Source organism: Aphelocoma coerulescens, chromosome 1A (assembly GCF_041296385.1).
Source record: "Aphelocoma coerulescens isolate FSJ_1873_10779 chromosome 1A, UR_Acoe_1.0, whole genome shotgun sequence".
NCBI lineage: Eukaryota > Metazoa > Chordata > Aves > Passeriformes > Corvidae > Aphelocoma > Aphelocoma coerulescens.
The window spans coordinates 69,947,342-69,971,937 of NC_091014.1; the positions used below are offsets into that span (position 1 = coordinate 69,947,342).

General features: G+C 43.2%; 1 protein-coding gene across 1 annotated transcript in view; it reads right to left on the reverse strand.

Moving 5' to 3' along the window:
* The window catches only part of ETV6 (ETS variant transcription factor 6), a 124,626-nt gene that overhangs the window by 16,580 nt on the left and 83,450 nt on the right, over positions 1-24,596 (reverse strand). The window contains exons 3-5 of the mRNA XM_069003432.1: positions 11,592-11,756; positions 8,519-8,653; positions 3,440-3,982 (exon numbers count right to left, since the gene is read on the reverse strand). Coding sequence (XP_068859533.1) covers positions 3,440-3,982; positions 8,519-8,653; positions 11,592-11,756 — 843 coding nt within the window. The remainder of the gene's footprint in view (positions 1-3,439; positions 3,983-8,518; positions 8,654-11,591; positions 11,757-24,596) is intronic.

Genomic DNA, 24,596 nt, shown 5'->3' on the forward strand with positions numbered 1-24,596 from the left:
AGAAAGAAAAGAGAAAAAAGGTATCTATTTCCCCCCTCCCCGACCCCTCCAGGAAAGAGAAATCCTTGGAGACTGTGGGGAACCAAGATCGACTACTGAAAAAATTTTGGAGCTAAAAGTAAGCCATATATAGACTGCCAGCTTGCTAGAGTCCAAGTTAGGAGATGACTACCAACAGTGTTGCTGCTTTGAATCAGCAGTTCCAGTGGGGAAACTCTCCATTACACCACTCAGCTGAGCTCCGCTTTTGAGGTATTTTTAATATTTTTACATGCTGTTAACTAGATAACTACTGATGCCTGAGTTACTTAGTTTATCCATTGCCTGGTGTCTTTGCAGGGGATGCAAATCTGCCTCTTGATCATCTCAACACAATGAACTCCAGTTCTGACAAAGTTATGGAAAAAACTTGTGCGTATTGTGTTGAGAAGATAGCTAAACATAATTTTCAAAATCAACTCTAGCCAATGATGAATAATATATGTGACCTTAATGAGTAATATAAAGATACTTTATGCCTCTGGCTTTGCTAGAAAAGTGTTAAATGGCCTTAGATGAAAAGATAATAAGACCTTCAACTTGAAATCCTTTGCTGTAAGAGGGAAAGTGTTTTACCAGTAAAATTAATATTTTGAAAAATGGTATTACATAAAAAGGTAGGAAAGATTAGTCAGCCAGTGAGTAGAGGTCATTATTCTGTCTGACAGAAAGTCCAGAGCTCTATTGATCGACCTCCTGAAAAGAGATTATTTGTGTACAGCAGCAAGCAAAAACATTGCTTTTTTTCTCAGAACCAACTAATTGCATGCTGCATTTAAAAACACACTCTGTCTACAAGTAAACAGATTTATGAGGCTGTGAGGTGTCTTAAGTCTAGGGAAAATTCCTTCTACAATATAAAACATCGGAGGTGGGAACAGAAGATGTTCTGGAGCATAGCTTAAGATTTTTAGTCAGCAGCCTACCAGGCTTCCCTAGTAGCTCCTCATCACTATCTCCCCTGAAAAATCACCTGCATGCAAGTGGTTAAGCCATAGGAAGTCAAGGCTCTCTTCTCACCAGTGTACACAGTTGAGTTCTTAGCTCTGGCACTGGACTTTTGGTAAATCTTTTCATTGCCCAACCCATCAGTCATCCTCATCAAGAAAATGGAAGTGAAGCCAGTGATTTCTGAAAAGTCCTTTTAAAGAATAGATCTACATTGATGTACATTTGCAGTTTAAGAGCCATGTCTCACAGCTTCCATGGTCTCTCTCACACTGAAGTGGCGAGCATGGTTGGTCAAGCACCTCCATGTTAACTGTGGCACTAAAGGAAAGGATGCTGAGATGAAAAATACATTTATGCTCACATAAAAAAGAAATTATGAGAGCTGTGAGATGGGTGGGAAGCAGGTAGAAAGGTACTTTCTTTCTAGGGGGCCTAAGTATGCTGCCATTGAATTGAACAGCTCCAGTGAAGTTGACTTCAGGCATGAAGCATGAGCTGTCTAAATGTTTGGTAGAGTAATCCAGTTTTTATCACCTTTAAATTAGCTGTGAGCTCTTTACAGGGTGTTTACAGTTCAGGGGCCATTACAGTCCAACCATAGGAGCAGTAGCTTGTGCCTGTACAGCAAGTGAGGCATGTGAGCACTTACAGTTAAAGGACTTGGGGTGCTGATGGAAGTACCCTGGCCAATTTATCAGCAGAAATCTGATCAATCTAAGTACTCTGTGATTCCCCAACCCTCGGCCATAAAACTCTGCCCTCATCTGAACCAAATGCTTGAATACACTTCAGGTCTTTCTGGCATGAAATAATTCACCAGCTGTTTCAAATATGCCACCCTTGCTTGTGGGTCTCGGCAAAGCCATGGGACTGCAAGTGAAAGCACCTCAGTCTGCAAGTACAGCCTTTGGATAACATTTTAAATGGCTACACATACTTGCCAAGCAACTGTGTTAGGCCCAAATTTCCAGGGGCTTGGGCTTTGTTGCCCTGCAAACAACATAGGGATAGAAAGGACATGGAAGTTACTGGGGCTGGTGTCACTGGACTCACTGCACAACGTGCAGAAACCAAAGATTACCAACTATCTAAGAAAACACCTGAGATTAAAGTAAAAAAATTACACCACCACGTACTCTCCATATTTTTTCTTTCATTTATTTCAGATTAGGGTTTATTCTTAGAGAATGTTTCTTTTTGGGAAATAAAAATTAACTGCCTTGATCTCCCAACAATACTTTGTGGGAAGGAAATCTCCAGTGATGCAACCAGTAGGGTGTTTTCTCTGCCATAACTTTAAGTATATTTATTAACTTGCTGAAAATTTTGTGGGTAATAAAAATCCAAAGAAGAGAGACAAATGTCAGCCAGGCAAAAATGTCAAAAGATTAATTTCTGGAACTCATCTTTCTATTATGTGAAAGGATCATGGTCCTTGCTGTGCTTGATCTTGACTAGATGGTAAGATATGTATCTTTGGAATTTAAAGTGGTAAGTCTAAAGAAAATAGAAAATCTTCCTCATTAAATCTAAGGCAGCACCACATCTGTAACAAATTTAAGGCATGTAAGGACAAAAAAGAACAAGGTGTTTTAAAATGTACCCCTGTGGACATGTGTAACACCCCCCAGGAGCTGGGGATCACATTAGGTCACTACTGACACAATTGCATGGAATCTTTTTGGGTGTGGTGTGTATTTATACCTCTCAAAAGAAATTGGTTACTGGGGCATCCAGCATATTTCTGAAGTGGTTGGATTCCCCCTCCCCCTCTCCCTATCTATTTACAGTTCCCTTTGGAGTACAAGAAACATTTTCTGTAACCTCAGCTTCCTGATTCAGCTGTTGTGATGTCAGTTATTTACGATAACAAAAGTGAGACAATGCCTGTGGTTTGTGTGGGACAAAGCCAACCTTGTTTCTGTAAAAAGGGACAATCCTGATGGGAGAAGCCCAGGAAAGGCTATGAAGTAGGACTCCAGGGTGGTATTTCATTAGTCCTGCCAGCTTCATAATGAGCTCGACACTGCATTATTTCAAAGGCTACTGACAGAGAGTTTCTTCCTTTCCATAGGATTGGACACTAATGTCAATGGAATTCTTGGAAAACTATCTCTTTGCAGAACAAGGCTTCAGAGATAGGTATCTTGGGAAATGAATGGATTGCTAGCGGGTGGAGAGGCAGCGAGTGTCAGGATGCAAATGTTTCAATACCAATTACACATTCTGTGGTCACAGGCAAGTCATTCTGCTCTTCTGCTTACCTGTCATGAAACTGGTTTATTAATACTTCACTGCCTAAGCCACAGATGTAGTGAAACTTGCAGAATGCCAGTAAACTCTTGATGTCACAGAGTAGCAAAAGGAAACAAGAAACTCTTAAAACAAAGCATGGTTAGTTATGAATGAAGAGAATCAATTTTGGTGTAGCCTAGAGAATGTCCCTTACCTGCTATCCTCCCGATTGGCATGGCGTGGTCCTCGGGAGGGGAGACAGACACCATGATGTGGTTCATATAAGCTAACTCTTCTCGGTGGGACAGGTTGATGGGCTTGACCTCCCTGTGCAGCCCATCCTCAGACAACCTCGGTGGTTTGAAATCGGAGTGCCTGGGGTTCAGTATCAAAGGATGCATGATAGGGCTGGGCATCAGCTGGATGACCCTGGTGTTCTCCTGGCGAGGGCTGGAGGGCTTCTGGAGCACCTCGGAAGGAGGCGGGCAGTGGTTGTTTTCTATCGGGGACACTGAGAGAGGATAGGGCTCCTGCTGGTTGTTCTCGTGCTGGTGCCTTGTCCCTGGCACCCTGTCGGCCGGGGACAGGCGACGGAGAGTGCTGTCCATGGGGGACTTCAGTGGCCGCTGCTCGGGGTCTGGTGACGGACGGTGGTTGTTGGTGATGGGTGACCGCGAGCGATGCAACAGTTCAATGGTTGGGGGGTTGTGGTGGACTGTTTCTGTGGATGGTCTCGAAGGTCTCTGCACAAAGCTATCTGTGGAGAAAAAAAAAAAAGTCCCCAAAATACAGATTGCCTGTATTGTGATCAAGGTGTAGGGTCTACTGCTGACAGCCTGCAAATGTTTTTTTATTTGTGTGACCTACAGATGCCCAGAAAAGTACTGCATAAATGCAGACAGTTATTATTTCTACACAGAATGAAAACAGTGAAAACAATCTCCCTCCACCACCATGTAACTATAGTTCCTTGGGAAACACACTAAGAGAAATACCATTTTGAGAAGCTGACTGGAATACTTGTGAAGTAAGTAAGATCTGATTTAGCTGTACTAACTGTGTTTCTGCACAAATTTTTTGAAACTTTTCTCCTGCCATTCATGTCTCTCTGTGTCATTCCTCTTACTGTACCATGATGAGCACTGTAAGGTAGAAGGAAAAAAAAAAAAAAAAAAAGAAAATGTCTACAGGAAAATACCAGGTATTAAGTTTTAGATGGTAGAAGCTTAGGTCAAGGTAGAGAATAACTCAGTCTGAAATATGGACTGGGTTGTTTAAAAAAACACAGGTAGGAAGCTCTTTGTGAAACCCTACATTTTATCTCTGCCTTGATTTTAAGAGCATGTTACATCTTCATAAGGATATTTTCATCTTTTATTTAGTCTGTGGTGTCTACTATTGGGTTGTCCCATAAAAGCACTTAGATGCCTTCAGCAGGAGGACTTCTAGCATCACTTTTGCATGAACACACTTCCCAGCTTAACAGTAGTGGGGAGATAAACCACCACCAATCCTCTCACAAAATTAAAATGTTTGCCAGTGCAAACTTTCAGGTAAGCTAAGGCCATCAATTTTGACTTGGGAAACTACTGACAAAGAGGAAAGTACCACCAGTGCTACAGTGACTAACAAGCTTTTTATCAGAAAAACAAAGATCAAATTTCAGTGCTGTTTGCTGAAAGTCTTGGGTGATAACAGAAGGAAACTTCTGGGTACATGGCAAAAACTGAAACAAGTAGCTGCCTATCTGAGGCTGCCTGTTTGTTCATTCCATTTTCTCTGAACTATGAATGATTCTCTTTCTCTCTGCCAAGGCAGTGACACCTGCTGAAGACCCTGTTGAGGTGAAGACTCAAGGGCTCCTGCTGCTCTGGAACCCAGGCAGGCATCAGGAGATGGATCAGCACATACCCAGGGAAAGGCCTGAACAGGTAAAGCTCAAGTCCTGAGAAAATGTAGTGCCAGGCAGTGACATAGCATCTGCACAAGAACACTAAAGTCTACAGGAAAACCTGGAATTTTAGACAGAACCTACATTGGTCTAGAATACTTATTAAACACACCTGTCGTCCCAGACAAGAAAAATGCATTTGTAGGCCTATTCAAGATACTCACAATGGAACAGCTGGAGGACATGAAACTCCAGAGCTATATATTGTTCTTGCTTAAACCTAAACAGTTTTAAATACAATCTGGCCAGCTAATGTGGGATAGCCCAAATAAAGATCAAAGAGGAAAAATTTACAATTGTATCTACCTCTGTGTCTGTCTTTCCTTACAGTCTCCTTTCTGCCACAAGAGAAAGAAAACTCATTCCCAAATTTTACTCAGTGTCCTATCTTCTACAAACCATCCACCCCCATCACTGTACATGCAAATGCACTGTGCTCATTCTTAGCCTGTAAATATAGACCAGAATATTGTTTGTCCTATTTATTTAACACCTTGGCTGAAGGGAGCAACTATCTTTAAAGCAGAAATGAATGCTCTGCTGTGCTTTCCACCAAGCTCTCAGCAAATATTAGTTGGCTCTGACAAACTCCAAACAGAAGTGTTCCTACCTGTCTGCTTCCAAACCATGGTGCTACTGAACCTGGACAGAGGGGACAGAAAGCAGAAACCAAGGAACTCTTGGAAAAGCAGGAAGAGGAAACACCACAACTGGATACACACTAGTGGTTTACTTTCCTTCAAGATCTTTCTCTTAAAGTACTTAACAAAACAATTCCCTCATGGCCAAAGATGCTGTTTGCCATGAAACAATTCCAACTCAGCTCCAAGCAGGACTGCCACAAATGACCCTGAACAGAATAAAATCCTCATCACATTCATTCCTTGGCACATCTGGTGATTGTAAGTTGAGCACATATGGTGTATCATTTCACGCAGCACTAGATTCACTCTGGCCCTTCATTCCAAATGAGCAACACTCTTTTCTTGACGACAGAGCTGTGAAAGGAAATTCAATGACCTATCCATATAGGGATGGGTGGGGCTGCACTTACTCTGGGAGTGAGCAATTGCTGGCATGACAGTCCCAAAGATTGGCAGTCTCTGCTTACCCACAAAAGAAGTGCAGGGAATGACAGTGTAAGCTTCCTGCATGGCATCCCATCAAATGACTCAGAGCTCCGTCAGAAGGACCACTGGAGATGAAGGTAATTGACTTTCCATTGCTCATCCCTCTGCAGGGACAGAGCCCATTCCAAGCCAATATCCTGAACTGCAGTCAATTGATTTCAAACAGCCAAACCCCCTTCGTGTAAGCCTAGTAAAAAACCACTAGATGAAAAGGAAAGCATTTAAAAGCAGGATCATAAGTATAATCCATTAGAAAATAGGCAAAAGAGCCAGAAAATAGAAAAATATCACTGGAGTAAGGAGGGATTGTAATAAAGATACATCACCTGTGAAGTTTAACCACTCAAAATAGTGCCAAGGTAGAACCTGTCCCCTCTGTCACAGTTCATGAGTTAGCCAGGATTAAGTTCTGCTCCCCACATTCATTCTCCTTTTTTAACTAAGCTGCATTTTGCTGAAGGAAAAGGAAAACTCAATTGTGCTACTTTCTCCCAAGTGACTTCGTGAAACAGGAGGAAGAAGTAATGTCAAAATAAACAAATTCACCTGCCTGTAAATTTTTGGCATAGAGATTTTTTGATTGCTCAGTCTTGTGGCAGGCAAAGCTGTAGTTTATTTTGCTTATGTTGAAGTTCCTCTCACAGCAAACCAAGAACTAATTTTTGTCATTATAAAGAAAAGTTTTAAGTAATATCACAGAGTTGTCTAAGCAAAAACAGTGGTACTATCAGCAGCCAGAGTATTGTATGGAAAAAATCCAAGCTGTTTCTTAATCACTAGATTGTACAGGACTTATTTTTTAAATGACACATATGAAAGGCCAGCTGACCATCCCTGTGAAATCCTCTCTAGTCAAAGTTGCTCCATATGTTAAATATAGGGATGTCTGAGAGAGCAGCTAGTATTTCTGTTTGACATTTCGAATGGGAACACTCGTGGGTGAAGGCCAAGCTTGAGGAAAAGACTGAGATTTTACTAAAAGAGCAGGCAACTGTCTCTTGCACAACTCTGCCAAGTGAACCTCATCTTCACCTGCAGCACCCTCATCTAACCTGGAATATATACACGGCTGTGTGGAAACACTTTGGAGCGTCCTTATTCCACCTGCTGCTGTCCTGCTGTTGGCTTAGTCTCAGGGTTTTGCTGGTGCCATTTGACTCTGGCTACCTCAGACTGGCCACAGGCAACTTATACAGGTCTGACAGCACCCCTGAATCTTCTCTTGTAATCCCATGTTGAATCTTGAAATACATTCATATCAAATAGAATTAATACATCTTTTCTCCAGTTAGCAGAGATCAGGGTGACATCTTAACTCACTTATATTCTCTTCTCCTGTTTACTCAAAAAAGGACTAACACAACTTTTTCCTAGATTTTTAAATTCAAAATTCAGTTCATTTTTAATTGAAAAAAAGAATTTTGCCTGATGCTTTCATGGAAAGGACCTGTGAAAAAACTTAAGTTTGATATTTTTCTGTTATATATCCAAGAAATCCAAGGAGTACTTCAGTATGTGTATTTTTAAAGAAATTAAAACCTCAATTTTCCATTGAAAAGAGGCACACTTACTTTTTGTAGAAGAAGCCCAAATATGCAATTCCACAAACTTAACTATTCTTTTTCCATCACCTCTGACACTCATGGTATGTGTGGACACTACTAGTCCTAAGCAAGTAATTCTGATAGTAAAAATGAGAGAAAACCTGCTGAAGCCCCCTTCTCTCAGAGGGAATTGCTCAACCAGCCCAACAGCTGAGCAACCTGATGGGCTCAGTGCCAGGAACTCTGACATGATGTTCTGACAGACTGTCAGCTGAAGTGACTTGGAGTTGGATGTTCCCCTCTGAAGCTGCTCTCCCTTGCTCTGCCAACAACTGCATTTAGCTGCATCTCCAGGATACTAAAAGTCCATGAAGCAACTTTGTCTACCTAACTGGGTGTGAGAAAAAATGAATCAATAGGGTCAATAAAACTTTCTGCTTTTTAATCTGTATCTGACATAGCTTTTAAAGATGCTTTGGAAACAGAACAAAATTATAGAAGATAAATGGAGAAGGGCTTGTTGACTCACTAGACCATTTGATTGTTCCAAAGCTATGGAGACAGAGGGAGAAGAACAGCTTTATTTTAGTAACTTTGGAGCAAGAAAATGGCATAATTCCTACTCGCCTCTGTAATGGCAGCTCCTGTAAGAATGAGACAAGAGTTACCTTCATCATGATTCTGGTGCAGTATGACCTCTGGCTGAGCATGGATAGAGTTCCCAGGGTGGAAGAAAGGTGTGAAGAGCATACGAGCTTTCCTTTGCTTCAGGATATGCTGAAGGAGTTCATACAAAACATCACCTGAAAGACACACAGCAGGAAAAAGGAAATGAAAATGTACATAACTGATGAGAAGACTCATTTAGCCATCTGATGCACAAATTCATGGCTCCTGGGTGCTATTTTCAGACCCAAAAATGCTAGCAGTAAAATCCTGCATTTCACTGCTATGCAAAGTTCTCCTCTGAAAGAAAAAAAGGCACATCACACCTCTGAATGTGACTGTGGCAAAACAGAATGACATTCCCTGGCACCAAAATTGCTGTGTCTTTCCTTAATGGAACATAACACTGCAATATCCAGGAGACCAATGGACTAACTGCTTATTTTGTGCCTTTTATAAATTACATCTTGTATGGATGACCTTATTCCAATATCTACACAAAGCACATAGGTACTTATGCATTTGGTCTGGTGTAACTGGTTGCACATTTCGAAGTGAAATTGTACATCACAGGGTAGGAAGTCTGTTGACTTTTCATTCTGCCTACTCTCTTCTGTTTGTCACTGCTCATATTACAGAGGAACAGGTTGCAACAATTACACACTATCTGAAAATGAAGTTAGTGAAGTTTCACTTAGGAAATCTTAGATTTTTTGGGAGAATTTTCTCAAACATGAGGTTTTTTTAGTAGTTGTTTCTATGAGATTGTAAGCTGTGCACCATTTGTCCCTTGTCTCTGTAAACTGCCAATACTCTATTTGTGGGCAACTTGAGTTTCTCGGTGTGAAACAGTTAAAAGCTGTACTGCTTTCCATAGTTCAGCTTCCTTTATTTTTAGCATCTTGGGTGCTTTTACTGTCTCAGCAGTGACTTTAGGGCATTTTTAAAAGGTGATTGCAATACCTGAAAACCTAATTAAAAACAAAGCCTTGAGCACCCAGTTACATGAAAGTCTAGAAAGTGATTTTACCACATAATTTTCATCACTGAATGCAATGGTGGCATAATCATAAATAACTAGTGCTGTAGCACTCTGAGCAATAAGGTAGCAAATTTGTACCTCTTTTGATTGGCCTGACAGACTGGTGAAAACGTCCATAAAGCTGTCTGCATTTGCTTTTTTTTTTTACCTAATGAAATAGCTGAGACTTCTGCATCACCCAGATGCGGCAGTGTTAAGATGGTGAAAAGAGTTTGGCAATCCCTCCCTCCCTCCTCTGCTGCCTCCCTTCCCTGGGCAGCCCTGAACAGAACAGCTGTGGGGCTGTGAGCCCTTTACTGGCAAGACTGTGGGAGTGGATGCTCTTCTCCTGCTTTAACCATGAGGGGAAACGATACAGCTTTCGTGTGGCCTCAGTCTGGAAAAACTTAATGCCTCTGTGGCAAACATTATTTCACAGTTCTTAAATTTCACGTACAGTTAATTCTGGGAAATGCTGAGGTAATGTCCCTTTACCTACAGTTACCTAAATTTCCAGGGACTGACTCAGATATACTCCACAAGGTTTATTATCAGTGGGGAATACCTGGAGAGAAGGAAGAGACAAAATGCAAGGGAGGAGGCCTTCAGCTGGATTACTTCATCCAAATTCAGCTTAACGTTCTGAATAAAGTGAGATTTTACAAGTCAGAGGCTCTTCACTGGGAACACTATTTCCAGCCTACAAACATTTTTAATCCTGCTTATTTCAAGTGTGCCCTCACAGCACACAAGGGGAAGAATAGGGGCATAACTTGCAGGCAGGAAGGGGAGTTGCAGACCACATACATAAAGGTGTCCCTTGCAGTCCTTGCCCACATCCCTGTTTTCAATACTCCTTTTGCTTTAAGCAGGGCTAATTTTCAAGGAAGTAATTCCAAGTGGTGTACCAGAATTAAAAAAAAAAAAAAAAAGAAGACATTTCTAGGCATCAGTTCTCACTAAGGTACTACAGTGACAACAGACATTAATGTTTGGACTCTTCTTCCATAAAAAATTAGTCCTGGACTTGAAGCACACACTTTAAAAACTTTATATACACTAAACATAAGCAACATTTTGTGAGGCAGATTCTGCAGGAGGATGGTTGTGGAGAGTGGCCAAGCAGGTTGGTGCAGAATTAGACCCACAGCTTGATTATCAGCTGGATGCAAGCAGCACCAGCTGTACTCCTGCACCTTGTGAGCCTTGCACTGGAAGCCTCCTCACAGCAATTCTGTCACCACTTGGTCCAAGCTCTTTGATCACCTATAGTGATTGAAGTGCAAGCCTTCATATTTAACAGGAGTACCTCATGGTCATAAAAAAAAAGCTCACAACTCATATTTAGTTAAACACCCCTGACAAAGGAGGGCAGAGGCTTACTCTGACTGTAAAACTGGAGCAGACAGACCACAGGGGATACAAATAAAGGCAGGCAACACACACATTTCTAAATCTCCTTTGTGAATCAATGAAGACATAATTTGAGCAATAGGCAGACTGATTTGCACACCTGTCTGTGCTGTGGGCTGGACTCCAGCACATGTGAGAATATAGTAAAGTAAAGCAAAACCCACAGGGGCTGTTAAATAGAAGCAAAGTCCCCAAGGAAGGAGTTTTGCAGTCACTTTTAGCAGCACCTCAGCCAAGACAACTGTGAGACAAAATGCTAATATGGTCTGCTTAAAGAGTCTGGAGCACTTGATTAACTTGCTGCTGTAGTTGGGTCTGTGAACAGATAAGCCTTTACAGGGAAGAGCTGGAAGTCACAAAATGCTGCCAGAGCAGCTTGCTTTCTGGGAGCTCTGCAGGGAGTTTTAACTATAAACAGGTTGGATGTTTGGGTTTGGATTTGCATTCAAATATGCCTACAACTCAGGTGTATCAGGATTTCCTTGCCTCTTTGTCCTTTTTGTCCTTGCCTCATACAACTGTCTCTGCCCTCCCTTTCCCAGTCCACCCCAGCAAAGGTGACTGTTTCCTCCTCTGACCCTCTTCAGCTTTTGTTGCAGCTTCCTCTCTTTCCAATCACAGCTTCTGTAAATAATCCTCACCTGAATGAGGGGACCTGTATCGAAAGTCCTCTTTGGTCAGGAGCAGCAGAGCTTTGCCGTTCATCTCAAAGGTGTTGCTCTCAATGGGCCTCAAGGAAAACTCCTTCTCCGCCCACCGGAGCCACTGTGCCACATCTTCCCTGCTCCAGTAAACCGGCTGCAAACCTGTGCCAGAAAGAGACCATGGTTCTGTTACTAGATGGAGACAAGGCACAGGAACACAGGCAAACATCACTGAATCCACCCTTTCTCCCCCCAGCATAACATACAAAGGCTCAGGGGAAAGTGTAGGAGAGGAATGTCATGTTGGTGCAGGATTACTCTAAGCACTGGACTGCAAAATACTTTGTTATTTTAGGCACTTTGGTTTATCTCTGATATATTGAGAAACAAGAACTGCCTCAGCATCCTGAAGAAAGCTCACAGGACATTATTTCATTCCAGGATTTCACTGTGCAAAAGGATTTTCCTTCACTTGCTCCATCTGATGTGCAGAGCAGGCAGCAGGCAAAGTCCTCAGTGCCATCCATCCATTCATGGAAGAGAGTTGTGCTCTCTCTTCACACCCCTTGTACATTCATGGATCAAGAATAATGAAAAGTTGTCAAATGCAAGAGAGCCATGGCTTCTCTCCAGGTGGCTGGGGTGGGGTCTGTAAGGAAGGGCTGCTGAAACACAGCCCCTGTAACAGTGTGACTATCAGCACATGTGTTGTCGAGAGAGGTGTATTCAGACAGGCCCACCCCTCCTCCAGGTGCCATTCTCCATGGGAGAGGAAAGCCAGGGACAAGACTGTGCCACCTTTGGCACTGCTTTAGCCTGTGTTTCCTGTATAGCAATAAAATACTACCAATGTAACTATGTCCATGTAAGACGGTATAGCATTTTTTAGTAAAATAGTAGGGATATTTGGTTTGGGCACAGATTTTCCAGGGTGCCAAGGAGAATCTGGCATTCCCTTTCTGCCAACCAGCTCGTACAGCTTATACAGCCTAGGCTATTGTGTTTACTCACAGAGGCCCAACCACATTACCATCAAAGATATTTTGCCTGCTACCTTTGTTGGGCCCAGGCAGAGAAGCTTAGGAGGTATGACAATTCAATATCTGTTTTACACACAATTTAAAATAGCTTCCTTCCCCTGGAGAGAAGGCAGCATGGTGAAGAGCTGTTTATAACCAAGTAGAGAGATTATCTCCAATCCACTGGGCGACAAAAGCTTTATTTTCCTTTCCCCCTTGTGAGATGACTCATTGTTTGACTTGCTACAAAGCTTACCCACTGTGCATAGGAACATAAAATTTGCCATATCTGATCAGATCTCTGGTACACAGCCTCTGGCAGGAGCCAGTACCTCATGCTTCAGAGGAAGACGAACCTCCCTTCCTTGTATTGCACCTGGCTGATTGTATGCTGCACATGGGAAGAAATTTCCTTCCTGGCACACCATTCTCTGAGATCTGATTACCCTCCTCCTACCAAGCACTAAAAGAAGCCTGGGAGAGTTGTACCACTCTTGTTTTGGTTTGGTTTTTACTTCTTTAACAGATAGGCAACCCTTTTATTTGTTTCAGCAAGAGGTAACATGAAGTAAGTTGCATTCTGCTGCTTTGCCAGATTCCCAGACAACAGCTTTGGAAAGTCCCAGAGCCACAGCTGCATACAGAAATGAATCTCTGTCTGAAGAGGAATTGAGATTGTGCCTGAGAAAGGGTCAGAGCTGACCTAAGGAAGGGATGTCTGCATGGCAGCAGCAAGAATTTCCATTGGCTTTCAACTGTAGCGTACTATTGTACTACAGAAACAAGTGGTAGCCTTTATTTATTTATTAAGTAAATTGTCTTCCCCCTATGAATTAGGGTCTGCTTATTGAGGTCAGAGTTTTCAGTAGGACCTTTCTTTTTGAAGGGACTGGGGTGAGGTATAGATTTGCTCAGAGACATGGAAACTGTCATCTAAAATGCCAGAGTGAGGTTCATCTTCTGCTGAATAAAGGGCTATTCCTGCAGAAAATACACTCCAGACCTCAGGCTGCTGCTGTAGCTAAAAGAGAAAGAAGTGAGACGTGATGCAGACAGACCACAACATATGAAAGGGTCTGAAAAGACCATCTGAGGAGTGCTTGAAATACTCATGTGTGGTTTCTTTTGCCTCTCTCTCTGCCATGCCATACAAGCAATAAATTGCCCAAAGGAGAACTGTCATGTAGAAATCTAACCAGACTTCTGATGTATACTTCACCAGAAAGTGAAACAAAAGAAAACATCTCTGTGAAAATTGGGCTGACAAGGACAGAGTTGTACAGTAACTTCATGTGAGGAGTGTGCTCCCTTATAGATAACAATGTAATAAATCACTCCCTGTACAAACACAGATCAACATTTTCCACGTGCAGGTGACAGTTTATTTTTGTCTTCTGTCTAACTAGTACAAAAAGTACCATGTCCAAAGAGAGCTTTAGACTGATCAGTGCTAGACCCAGAACAGCCAAATAAGTTACACAGACTGGGATAAGTCCCATGAGCTGTGCTGGCAACTGAAACAGACCCAACACTTCACACTGCAAATGAGGTCTCTGCTGGGTTTCAGCAGCACCTCTGAAACTTGTGAGAAAAGCCCCAAAGTAATATGACCTAGGACCACTTGGCTTGAAATTACTGAGAATCAGCAGGCAAGTCTAATTCAGTTTGTCTATGGCTAAACTGAGTAGGTGGATGTGCCACATCACTCCACCCCTGGGGTGATCCCATAATTAAAATGCATTGTGTTTGGAAAACATAAGGTGCCATAAAATAAGCAAACTGCTTTTCCCTAGATGGATCTCTTATTCTCTCACTTCCCTCCCTTCCTGCCCTGCTGCTCTCCTGGGAAGTTAGTTTCTCAAAAAAACATGCCCCTGCCACATGCCCATTTGTTTTGTGAGGCTGAACCAGTTCAGTCACAGGAGGCTTTTCTAAGGGTGCACAGCAGTGTTGCTGAAAGTGCTTCAGAATCTGTCATTCAAAAAATAATTCTTTCATGAGCAGTATAGCATCTACTAAACTTGAATGCCACCTTCTTTGACCCTTCTTAAGAAGAAGTAGTTGGTTTTGTGAAAACAAGGTCATGAGATGGTTGGCTTTGCAACTGAAGGGATTTTACAGCACAATGTACATTGCTATCAGTAGGTCCTGAAAATGGTTTCCTGTACTGTCCATGAAAGAAAACCTAATCCCACTTATACTATTTTTCTTCTTTGGATGCTGTTTCTTATTTTCCTCTCTCCATCTTCTTTTATTGTCATGCCCACAGTGGAAGAAAATGGGCTCTTTTTATCTCTCTGGTTTTATTCTCTGCAAAAGCTAACAGCACTGTCTTCAACTAACAAAGATATTTACTAAGCAGAATAAAGTGAGGAAAATGAGGGCTGTGTTGCAAAATGAGGGCAGAGTTTTGCCTGCTGAACTGACTGCTGAAATCAGTGTGAAGGTTTTGCTGCTTTCACTAGGTGCAGATCAGACACGGGGGATGCTGCCTTTCTCCCACACTGATCTCTTGGTGGCCATGGACTTCCCCAGGGTGAATTTTGACCTGAGAGTCAGACCTGGCTCTGCTCCCATCTCTGCTCTTCTGGTTGAAATCTGGCAAGCATTCCCCATCATGGTCTCCCTATCTGTGTATCACAAAAATAAACAACAACAAAAACTTCTTGAACTCAATAGCTGAAAGCAGACAAAGCCATGCAAACCATTGAAATCTGGCTCTGGGAGATCCAGCATATTGTCTGTCTTCTGACAGTTTCCAAGCACCACCTCCAGCAGAGTAAAATAGAATAATTTATTGATATGTTTATAAACTGACAACTTCATATGCATTAAACAGGGAATAAAATCTGTGCTCACCTTTCTAATGCTGCAGGCTGGTGCACTGGTGTCTTAATAGATCATCTACTTCTGCAGCATATTCCTCACCTGAAGTCCTGTTTCTAACACCTGTTACTTTGGCTACCTTATAAATTATGAGAATGATCAATTCTCATGCTGCAGGGCACAAGCTGGTAACCAACCTGAGTGCAGAAGAAATCCACTCTTGTTCCTTTCTATTCTTAAGCAGCAAAGCAAAGTACAATGGAGAGGGGCTGATGGGGTAATTTACACTTAGAAGTAGCCAGTAAACCTGTCAAACACCGACAGACATGGGCACAAACAGGAATGTACTGGCCTGTTGAAGAGTTCAGGCTGATGGTCTCTGAAGAGTTCACTTCTTCTGACAGAGCCCCTCAGGAAACTGAAGCATGGTAAGGTTTTGAGGTCAGAAAAACAGAGCACTCTGCTCAGGTAGTATAACCTTTGCACTTAGAACTACATCACCAGCAATCTTGACCACAGACTTCTGGTGGGGTTACAAGTTTGTTTTTTGAAGAGATGTAGCCAACCTTGAATATTGCAAAGCACTTGCACTCAGCAACTCCTTTGGTTTGGAAGACAAGAGTATGCATTTTACAGTGTGAGTTGCTGTGTTCAGTGTATGCAACACATATACCTAAAATGTTTAGTATAATGTACCACAGGCTGTTTCCACCTTGACTCATTTTGGAACAATCTGAGGACACAAATCCAATGCAAAATGTGAGACACATTACCACTGAAAGCTGCTGTTCTGCTTTAGTTTCGAGATGAGGACACAGCCACAGGACAACAAGCACGATGGAAACAGCATTCATAGTAAGTTTCGTCTAACTTTTTGTTCCACTTCAGCTATGCTCTCCATCCTCACGCCTGGCTGCCTGGCAGGCAGGCAGATGATGTGAGAAGGGGGTAAAGACAGACCTCTCATTTATCTCTGCTTTCTGCAGGGCAGACAGAATTGTTCACACTCCCACGCCAAAAACTACTTAGCATGGTTGGGCAAACAGCAAAGGGGCCAGTGCATGCAAATCAGCAGCTGGTTCCCAAACACCCAGGGACAGATGCATCGTCACTGGCAGCATCAGGGAAACCAGCTCATGTCTGCAGCTACTTTGAGCCTTTAGTGGGAAAATGATGATGGAAAAGTTCAGAACACTTGAATGTCTCCTACCAAGTAACTCTTTAGGAACTGATGCTCTCTTTCTTTGTTATTAACAAAATTTTTCCATGTTACCTGTAAAGCATAATATCTGTCTCTGCATATGATGGTGTATGTCAAGCAGGAGAGGTGCATGAGGTTGTGTTTTGGTCTTAATTTCTGCATTAAGGCAATGCAGTCTGGAAGAAAAACATATAGTTAGATTTAAATCCTTTTCTCAGGCTCTGCCAGAGAAACTTTTTAAAGTCCCTTCCTGTCTCACATCTTTGTTTGGAATGCTGGACTACCAAAATGCAAAGAGGTGTCATGAGACTTTGCCAGGTAACATCTGAAATGCTCTGGGGTGCAAAATGCTGCATAGCTGCTTCAGACTACTCCAGTTCATCACTGCCCTGGTGCTGTGTGTGCTGCTCTCCGGCTCCCTGTTCAGAGTCACGGATTGTTGCTGCAGACCAGGGGCCCTGTTCTGGTATCGTGCTCGGACGTGACAGAACCACCACCACCACCACACTGCTCCCCAGCAGGGCTGCACTGAGCTGAACAGCAGTGTGGGCTCATGCTCAAGGCCTTTCCAAACTGAGGGCCAGGCTGGGCACTGAGGTCCTCCTGCAGCAGCAATTCTGTGCTTTCTCTACTGGGGCTGCTGCATCCATCTCTTACCCCAAGTGACTTCCCCAAAGCACCCAGCACCCACAGGGTGCTCAGCAGTTCTTCAGAACTATCACTGCCATGGAAGGTAAAGGCAGGAAGGGTAAGGATCTTGCTTTCTCAGGAGGTCTTTCCAGTTCCTCAGAGGTGACAGAAATCCATGGCATGCCTAGCTATTCCCATGCAGATGGAGAGTGTAAATAAGTGCCCTGTGGGACTGATCTGGGGTTAGCATACATGTGGAAGATGTGGCCCTGCCTGTAAATCCTGTACTGCTGGTGGTCTGTGCACTTGCTGTTATGAGCAGGGGACAGAAGTCTGGTGTGCAGTGATGTGCCTGACCACTTGCTCTTTGCAGCAGGTGTCCCTTGACCCAGGCAGTGGAGAAGCAGTGGCTAATCACTGCTGTTGGGTTGCAGGGACTGTCTCATCCTACGGCAGAGAGATGGCTCTGCACTTCCAGCCCCAGAGATAAGCAAAGGTAGAAAATGAAAAGGTGAATCCTGGCTAATCCTCTGAGAGAATTATTTGGGAGGTGAATATGAACTGGTACAAAGGAAATGCATGGCAGCAGATGAAAATGTCCCTTTACAGGTCTTGTTGAGGAAAAAACGATTGGATAGGGAACAGAGGAGTTGTGTGGCAGGCAGGAAAAGAGACCACAAGTGAGGTTTGCACATCCTTACATCTGAAAAGTGCCTGTAATCAGAATGACAAGGCTTTGGGGAACCTCCTACACTGCTGGGAACAGAGGGTGAAACCGCTTTTTCAGTAGTAATCTGAAATAAAAGCCACAGGCTTATTTCTCCTGGTGTCCTGTTGAACAAGGTATTAGAGGTAGAGCACAAGTGCAGGTAATGCTCCATGCACTGTGCCTGCTCTGGGGCCTCCATGTGCACAGACATCTGCAGAAACCAATCCAGTGAAGCTCTGCCATTGGTTTCTGCCATGCTGACTTTGCTGGTGTGGTGCCCTGTTACCCAGCCTTTCTCCTTTCACTGTCTGTACAGAGACCCTGGGAAGCTGAGACATCTGAATCCCTCAGGGCTTCAGGGTCATAAAATAAATAAAATTGCTTTCCTAATGCAGCCTTTGGAAAGTCTGTAAGAAACATATCGATTGGAAAACGCTCGATTAGAATGAGCTCTCATACAGGGAAATAAATCTTTTCAATTGCCCACACCCAGTGCCAAGCTCAGCTTCCTGGAAGCAACTATGGCCCTTTCTGGAACTGAGGCGAAAATCCCATGTTCCATCACCTCGCGTGACCTGCTGACATTACACATGGTTTGCATTTGCTGATCAAATGCACAAGCGGGACTCTAAATTAGCTTGCTGGGCTTAGACAGCTCACTGATTAATGATGGCAGATGAAGTCACCGGTACAAAAACCCCACAAAATTTGAAGCCACACTTAACAGAATTCAAAATGAAGAACATATCCTTTCTCACTCTATACCAACCCCTTTTCTATGTAGAGACAGGTTAGTAAATGAAGTAACTCTCTCAGACAAAATTACTCAGCTATGTGTAAGACCCCCGGCCCCAGCAAGTCCAGAAAAGTCCCTGAACGCTGCTGACCAATTCATGAAGTGCTTGGAGTTGTACCTGATGTCAGACTAAAGCCTCTAGTGCAACCCCAATAGTTTAACGTGGCCAGTTGTGCTGCGTTTCCTACAACTGAGATCAGTATTTGACCCACAGCAGCCGTTTGTCTGCCTTCTGTTTCCACTGCATCATCCAGAGCGAACCTATACAAGTAAGTGGATATTAGGATGCAGCCCACCGTCGCCTGTGCACTGCCCCCCTTTGGGATTAGTCAGAAACAGAAAATGTTACAATGCTGGAGCAGCCTACCTGCTGCTGACAAGTTGCTTGTGGCCTGAAACAGTATTTACCCAGGCCAGGACAAACCAGTCTAGATAATGGTGCTGGTTTGTATGTTGAAGTGGCCAGGATTCGAGGTTCTGAAAGGGAAAAGCTACCAAAGAAGTGAGCAGCCACAGAGGTGATGAAAAGACCAGCGGGTTTTCCAGGCACTCATTCCATGAGCCATGTCCAAGAGCTTTCAAGAACTCCGCAGACAGCTCCAGCTTCCTTTCATGTTGTTTGCAAAACCTTCCTAGAAGCCTAACAAGAGCTCTCCTTCCAGGGCAGGGTGAAGGCTGGCTTTTTCCATCTGGGCAGCACGTTCAGAGAAGGCCAGAGTGTAGCAGGGGTCAGTGAGCCATGGACAGCAGGACACTGCCTGGCTGCCAGCAGCCGCTCCACGGCTCCATGGCCAGCAGCCGCTCCCACGGCTGCCACACCATGGCATTCCTACCACAGCAGCCAGTGCAACCCCAGCAGTGGCAGTGGGATGGGGAGGGGGGAAATGCTGGCTTGGATCTGCTCCCAGTTACAGTCTTAATCTACTCCTGACTTCTTCTCAACCAATTTTTGGCTGTTGTCCATGGAGCAGACATTGCTTTCCTACTGCTCCCTTCCAAAAGGAGCTGAAAGAAATGTCTCCTGTTGGTTTTTTCCTTGTATGTGCAAAAACTGTATCCTAAACAAGAGCAGCTGAGCCCTGACAATGTCACAGGGTAGCTAGCTCAAGAGACAATGCTACCAGAAGCAAACAGTTTTGCCAGTAGAAGTCAAGCGATTATAAAAACTTTCATTTTCTTCTCAGCAACTCTTTATTGTTTCAAACCAATTTAATCTTAATCCAGGTCAAAATTCTAGGTCTAATAAACATTCTTTACAGTTTTTCTGCACTAGCTATGGCCACTGCTGATACTTAGTAACACTTGCACATTTAAACTGCACAGTGCCTTTCAATTGCAGACAAATTAGATTGTTATATCTGTTTTATAGATGGGATACACAAAGGCACTGGATGCCTGCCCATACACTGAGGGATCAAATCCAGGAACTCTATTCTGCTCCTCTTTGGAACTGGACACATGCACAGCATCTTTACATCCTTAACACCTACTTTTCCTTCCCACTTCTTGTATCAATTATTTGATGCATCCTGGCAACAGTAATTTTAAGGTAAACAACCCAACCCCATATTAGAATGAACTGTCAATACGTGCTGTTTCTTTCTTTTAACACAATATGGCCTTGATCTCGGGCTGAGGTGTTGAAGATTTGTAAGTAATCAGAAATAAATTGATCTTGGTAGTCTTGACCTACATACGGTTTTACTTAAGTCTTTTGCCTGCTGCCTAATTGCTGTACAGTGGAGCAGAGCACTCAGATTATTACCAGGCTTACAGTATGTGGCAGTAATGCTGGCAACAGAACTGGAAGCTACAGGTTTAGGTACCTGATCAACACTGCTGAAAGATACGAAAAACTGAAGAAATAGTTGCTAGCTGCAATGAATACAGCTGCCTAAAATTAAGATGGTTCCTTTCAGCAATATATCACTTTAACCTGCCATCAGCTACATCACCTTGATCTCCTTATGACTGCAAATTTAAAGAGATCCTACAGTTTTGTAAGAGAGAGGTCAGGAAGTCCTTTTAGTACAGCTGAATCAAGTGGAAAGTTTTGAAATCTCAGTTTCATATATCAACAAAACACCACCACCAACATTATAATCCTCTGTATTAAGAAGCTGCCTTTTTCTCACAGGGAGATTTTGTTCTCAGAGGCTCATATCCTGAAGAAGTTGGGTCCCTTTCCCTTGAGGAATTTTGGCTGGGACTTTGTTTCCTAACTCAACTGTGACTGTGAGAGCTGGGGAGGGGGGAGTGTGTACACAAAGAGCATGTTTTCCAGGCTGTTTCCAGGGAATGTGAGGCCAGCTCCACTACAGAACAGTCTATGCAGTAACAGCAAGATGTCATCTGTTGGCTTCCTCTGCACTGGGGCTCCAAGGCTCGTGAGCTGCAGCTGCATTTGTGCTGCTACTGTAAAAGCAGATTTTGGCAGCACAGCCCAGAACCATGGCTTACTTTGCCTGTAATCATTAAGCAAGTCACCGTAGAAGAAAAATTACCACCAGCATGTGGTAAAAGTATGTCATACTTTTACTGTAACTGATTTTGCTTTTGGATGTCTTGCCCATGCAGGCATTCTCTGCAGAGCCCTAATGCAGGAGGGCTATGACAGCCTGCTTCAACACACCAGTACACGAGTTCTTCTGTGCTTTATGCAAAGACCTGTCTTCAGGTGACATTAAATATTAAATTACTGGTGGAAACTGTACAAATTACAACTTTGGACACTGCACACTGTACTTAGTTCTGAACCACACCTTTGGAGGTAAAAGCCCACTCTTAGCATGCTGCAGATATCTCTTGCTCCCAAGATGCTGCAAACTGGAGTTCTGACACGATTAAAAACTCCAGATTCAGCTTCATTTCTTGATGGTTCCTTAATGAACCAAATCCCTACAGCTCTTACAAACCGTCAGTCATTTCTCCAAGAAGACACTGCTGTCCTAGAGAAAGGTGAAGTGTTTAAAAGAACAGCTCTAGATGCCAGGGGCCCTTTTCCACATTCAGGGGACAAGGAGGCCACTGAGATGGCCTCCAAACTGCACTACAACACATCACCCATTCAGGAGAAGCAACTGCATCACATTTCCATGGGGCCCTTTAACCTTCCAGTGCAACTTGTGCACAGAAAGGCCTCTTGTACTGAGGTACTTGTGCTTGAAATACATTGATAATGAGAACGAATTAAGTGTGCTCTTTGATTATCAGATGATAAATTATCATGATTATCTTTGCTGCAGCTTGAGAATTGCTTCCTCTCCAGCATTTAACTCCTGCTTGCTCTGAAGCTAGTCACCATACCCACTAACTTCTCACATCAGGGCCCCCAAAAAACTGGCCTACACTTACTATGTCTGTGGAAGTCATATGAAGTTGAGGCATTAGTACTTCCATTCAGGACCACTTGAAAATACTGTTCCAAGGAATAAGAAATTAACTTTATCAATTTGGACAACATGCAAAATCCTGTTTAGGATAATTTCTGTCTCAGTGCTGGGGTGTCTGCAGTAACTACAACGTCCTTCAAACAAGCTCATCCTAGGTGACAGCTTGGTCAATACGTAGTGTTCAGTGACTGTGTTGACTTAGTCATGTTTTCTGGCCACCATGTTGATGTGCCAGTGCATTTGGCAGAAGAGCTATGCTGTGTTCTTGATGAGAGAGATAATCTGTATTCAAATATATATATCTACATCGGTTTCTCCCAGATCAGCTTTCTGAGAAGATTAAGAGCAGGATTGCACTAACAGCTAGGTCAACACAACTGGCAGGGAGGTGGCAAATTGGAAAAAGAATAACAGCTGGATGTGGTAACAGAAAACAGAGAAAATGCTTCAGCCAGTATTGTTACAGAACATGTCATGCCACTGAAAAATAATGCATGGGCTTGCTGTATCACTTGAGTTTAATCTGGATGATGTCACTGAGAAAGGCTTGCTTCCAAGAGTGGAAAAATGACTGCAATGTCAATAGAGGCAAATTATTTACCTGCACAGTTCCAGTAAAGGATCAAGCTTTGAATGAAAAGGAAAACAAATGGATGAGCTAAATCACAAGAAGGTTGTGTCTCATCCTGCTTTTCGGGTTTCTTGCCACTGTAAAGGTGCAGTGAGAGAGGCTGCATACACCTAGTAATGATGGATAACTGGTATCATCCCAGATTCACAATCCCTAGTGCCACATAATCCTACTGTGTGGTACAGACACTCGGTGACCTCACCACCAGTGAACCTATCTCCAGGACTTCTGTCCTTCCCACCCTTCCTTTCCCACAGGAACGATGGCCATCCCTGTGCTTGCTATCACCAACAAACTACTGCAAACATGCCAGGGGAAAGGGGACCCCTGTCCTTGGAGAGGGGCATTGTGTGCTGTGAGCCCCAGAGCTGAGCTGGGATTAGCTGTGGAGCTGTGGTAGCAGGGAGGAGCGAGGAACTCACCCCTCTCAGTCCCACTAACAGCCACCTCTTTTGAAGGGGTGAGGGGTAGCAGGCTAAATAAGTTTAAGTATTGGGAAAGAGAATAAAATTATATCACCTGTCAGAAATATTTAACACCATCTAATGGCTTCTTTACCTGGCTGATGGTTGTGCCAGGTAGTATAAGACACTGAAGCAGGAGGACTCCCTGCCTGGAGGACATTACAATATGGGCAGGCAGGAGAGGGAAGGGATTCAGCATACAAGCAAAGTGACAGCACGATGGCGTGCTCATGTCCCCAGGAACCAAGTGAAACTACTGGAGCCCTTATACACTTAATCATGTGCATATTGAGGAAAATGAAGTTGAAATACTTTTTCACCAACGTGTCTAATTAAAATTGTCTTAGTTGTGCTCCCCCGTATATTGGCAAATTTCAGTCAGCTCTGTGAAGGACATTTGTCTAATTATTTTTTCTTATCTGTTGCAGAAATCCAGATTTATAGGTCTGTCTGTTCATACACCGCTTGTATTCACAAAAACTCAAGACAATCACAATGATGATGAAGTCAAGAGAGCAACAGAGGTGTCTCCATGAAGTAATTTCTCTTCTATTTTTCCAATGCTTCAGGACTTGCTCAGTTTACAAAGTCCAAACCAGTTTTGCTTCATTCTTTTGTATCGTAACTTCCAAACCATCTCAAGTTTTTGCTCTCCTGGGAAGACTGAGTCACAACCAACTTGCAAGCTTGGAACATAGTTTTTAAAAAAGGAAGACTGGAGAATTAAGAAGGTAGGAAGCCAACACGAACATTAGGGAAGGATGGTGAAGTACATTTTGAAGAAAGGACACCTTCTAACCCAACTTTTCAGGTTGCTCTAACTTTTCCCTTCATGCCTGCTTTTATAATTCCTACATTACAGAAATTACTAAGCTAATTGTTGCACATCAGTGCAAAGCAAGTTGACATTCCCAGGTCTCTTCTTTCTTAACAAGTTTCAAGTGGAAAACTACTTTTCTAAAATGCTTTGCTTATTAATGTGATTCCCCCCCTCCCCCCCCCCCCCCCCATGGCTAGGGTCAACAAGTTTGGCACTGACAGCATGGGGCAAAAATGCAGACATGGGCACATTGTCAATTTGAGGAGTGGGAGAAGCCTTCTTCAGCAATTTCACACAAAATGACATTAGGGAATGCAAAGTGTCAAAAATTTTCCATGAAGCCCTGAGAAAATCTGCAAACTAGATGTCTCACACCTCTCTGGCAGATAATAAACACAGAGCATATGGACCCAAGTACTGAATGTTCATGAAAATGAAGTCCTCCATGTTTGAGACTATGCAGAGTTTCTGAGGACATTAATGCAGTTTCAGAGAAGATTTACACTCTCGTTAC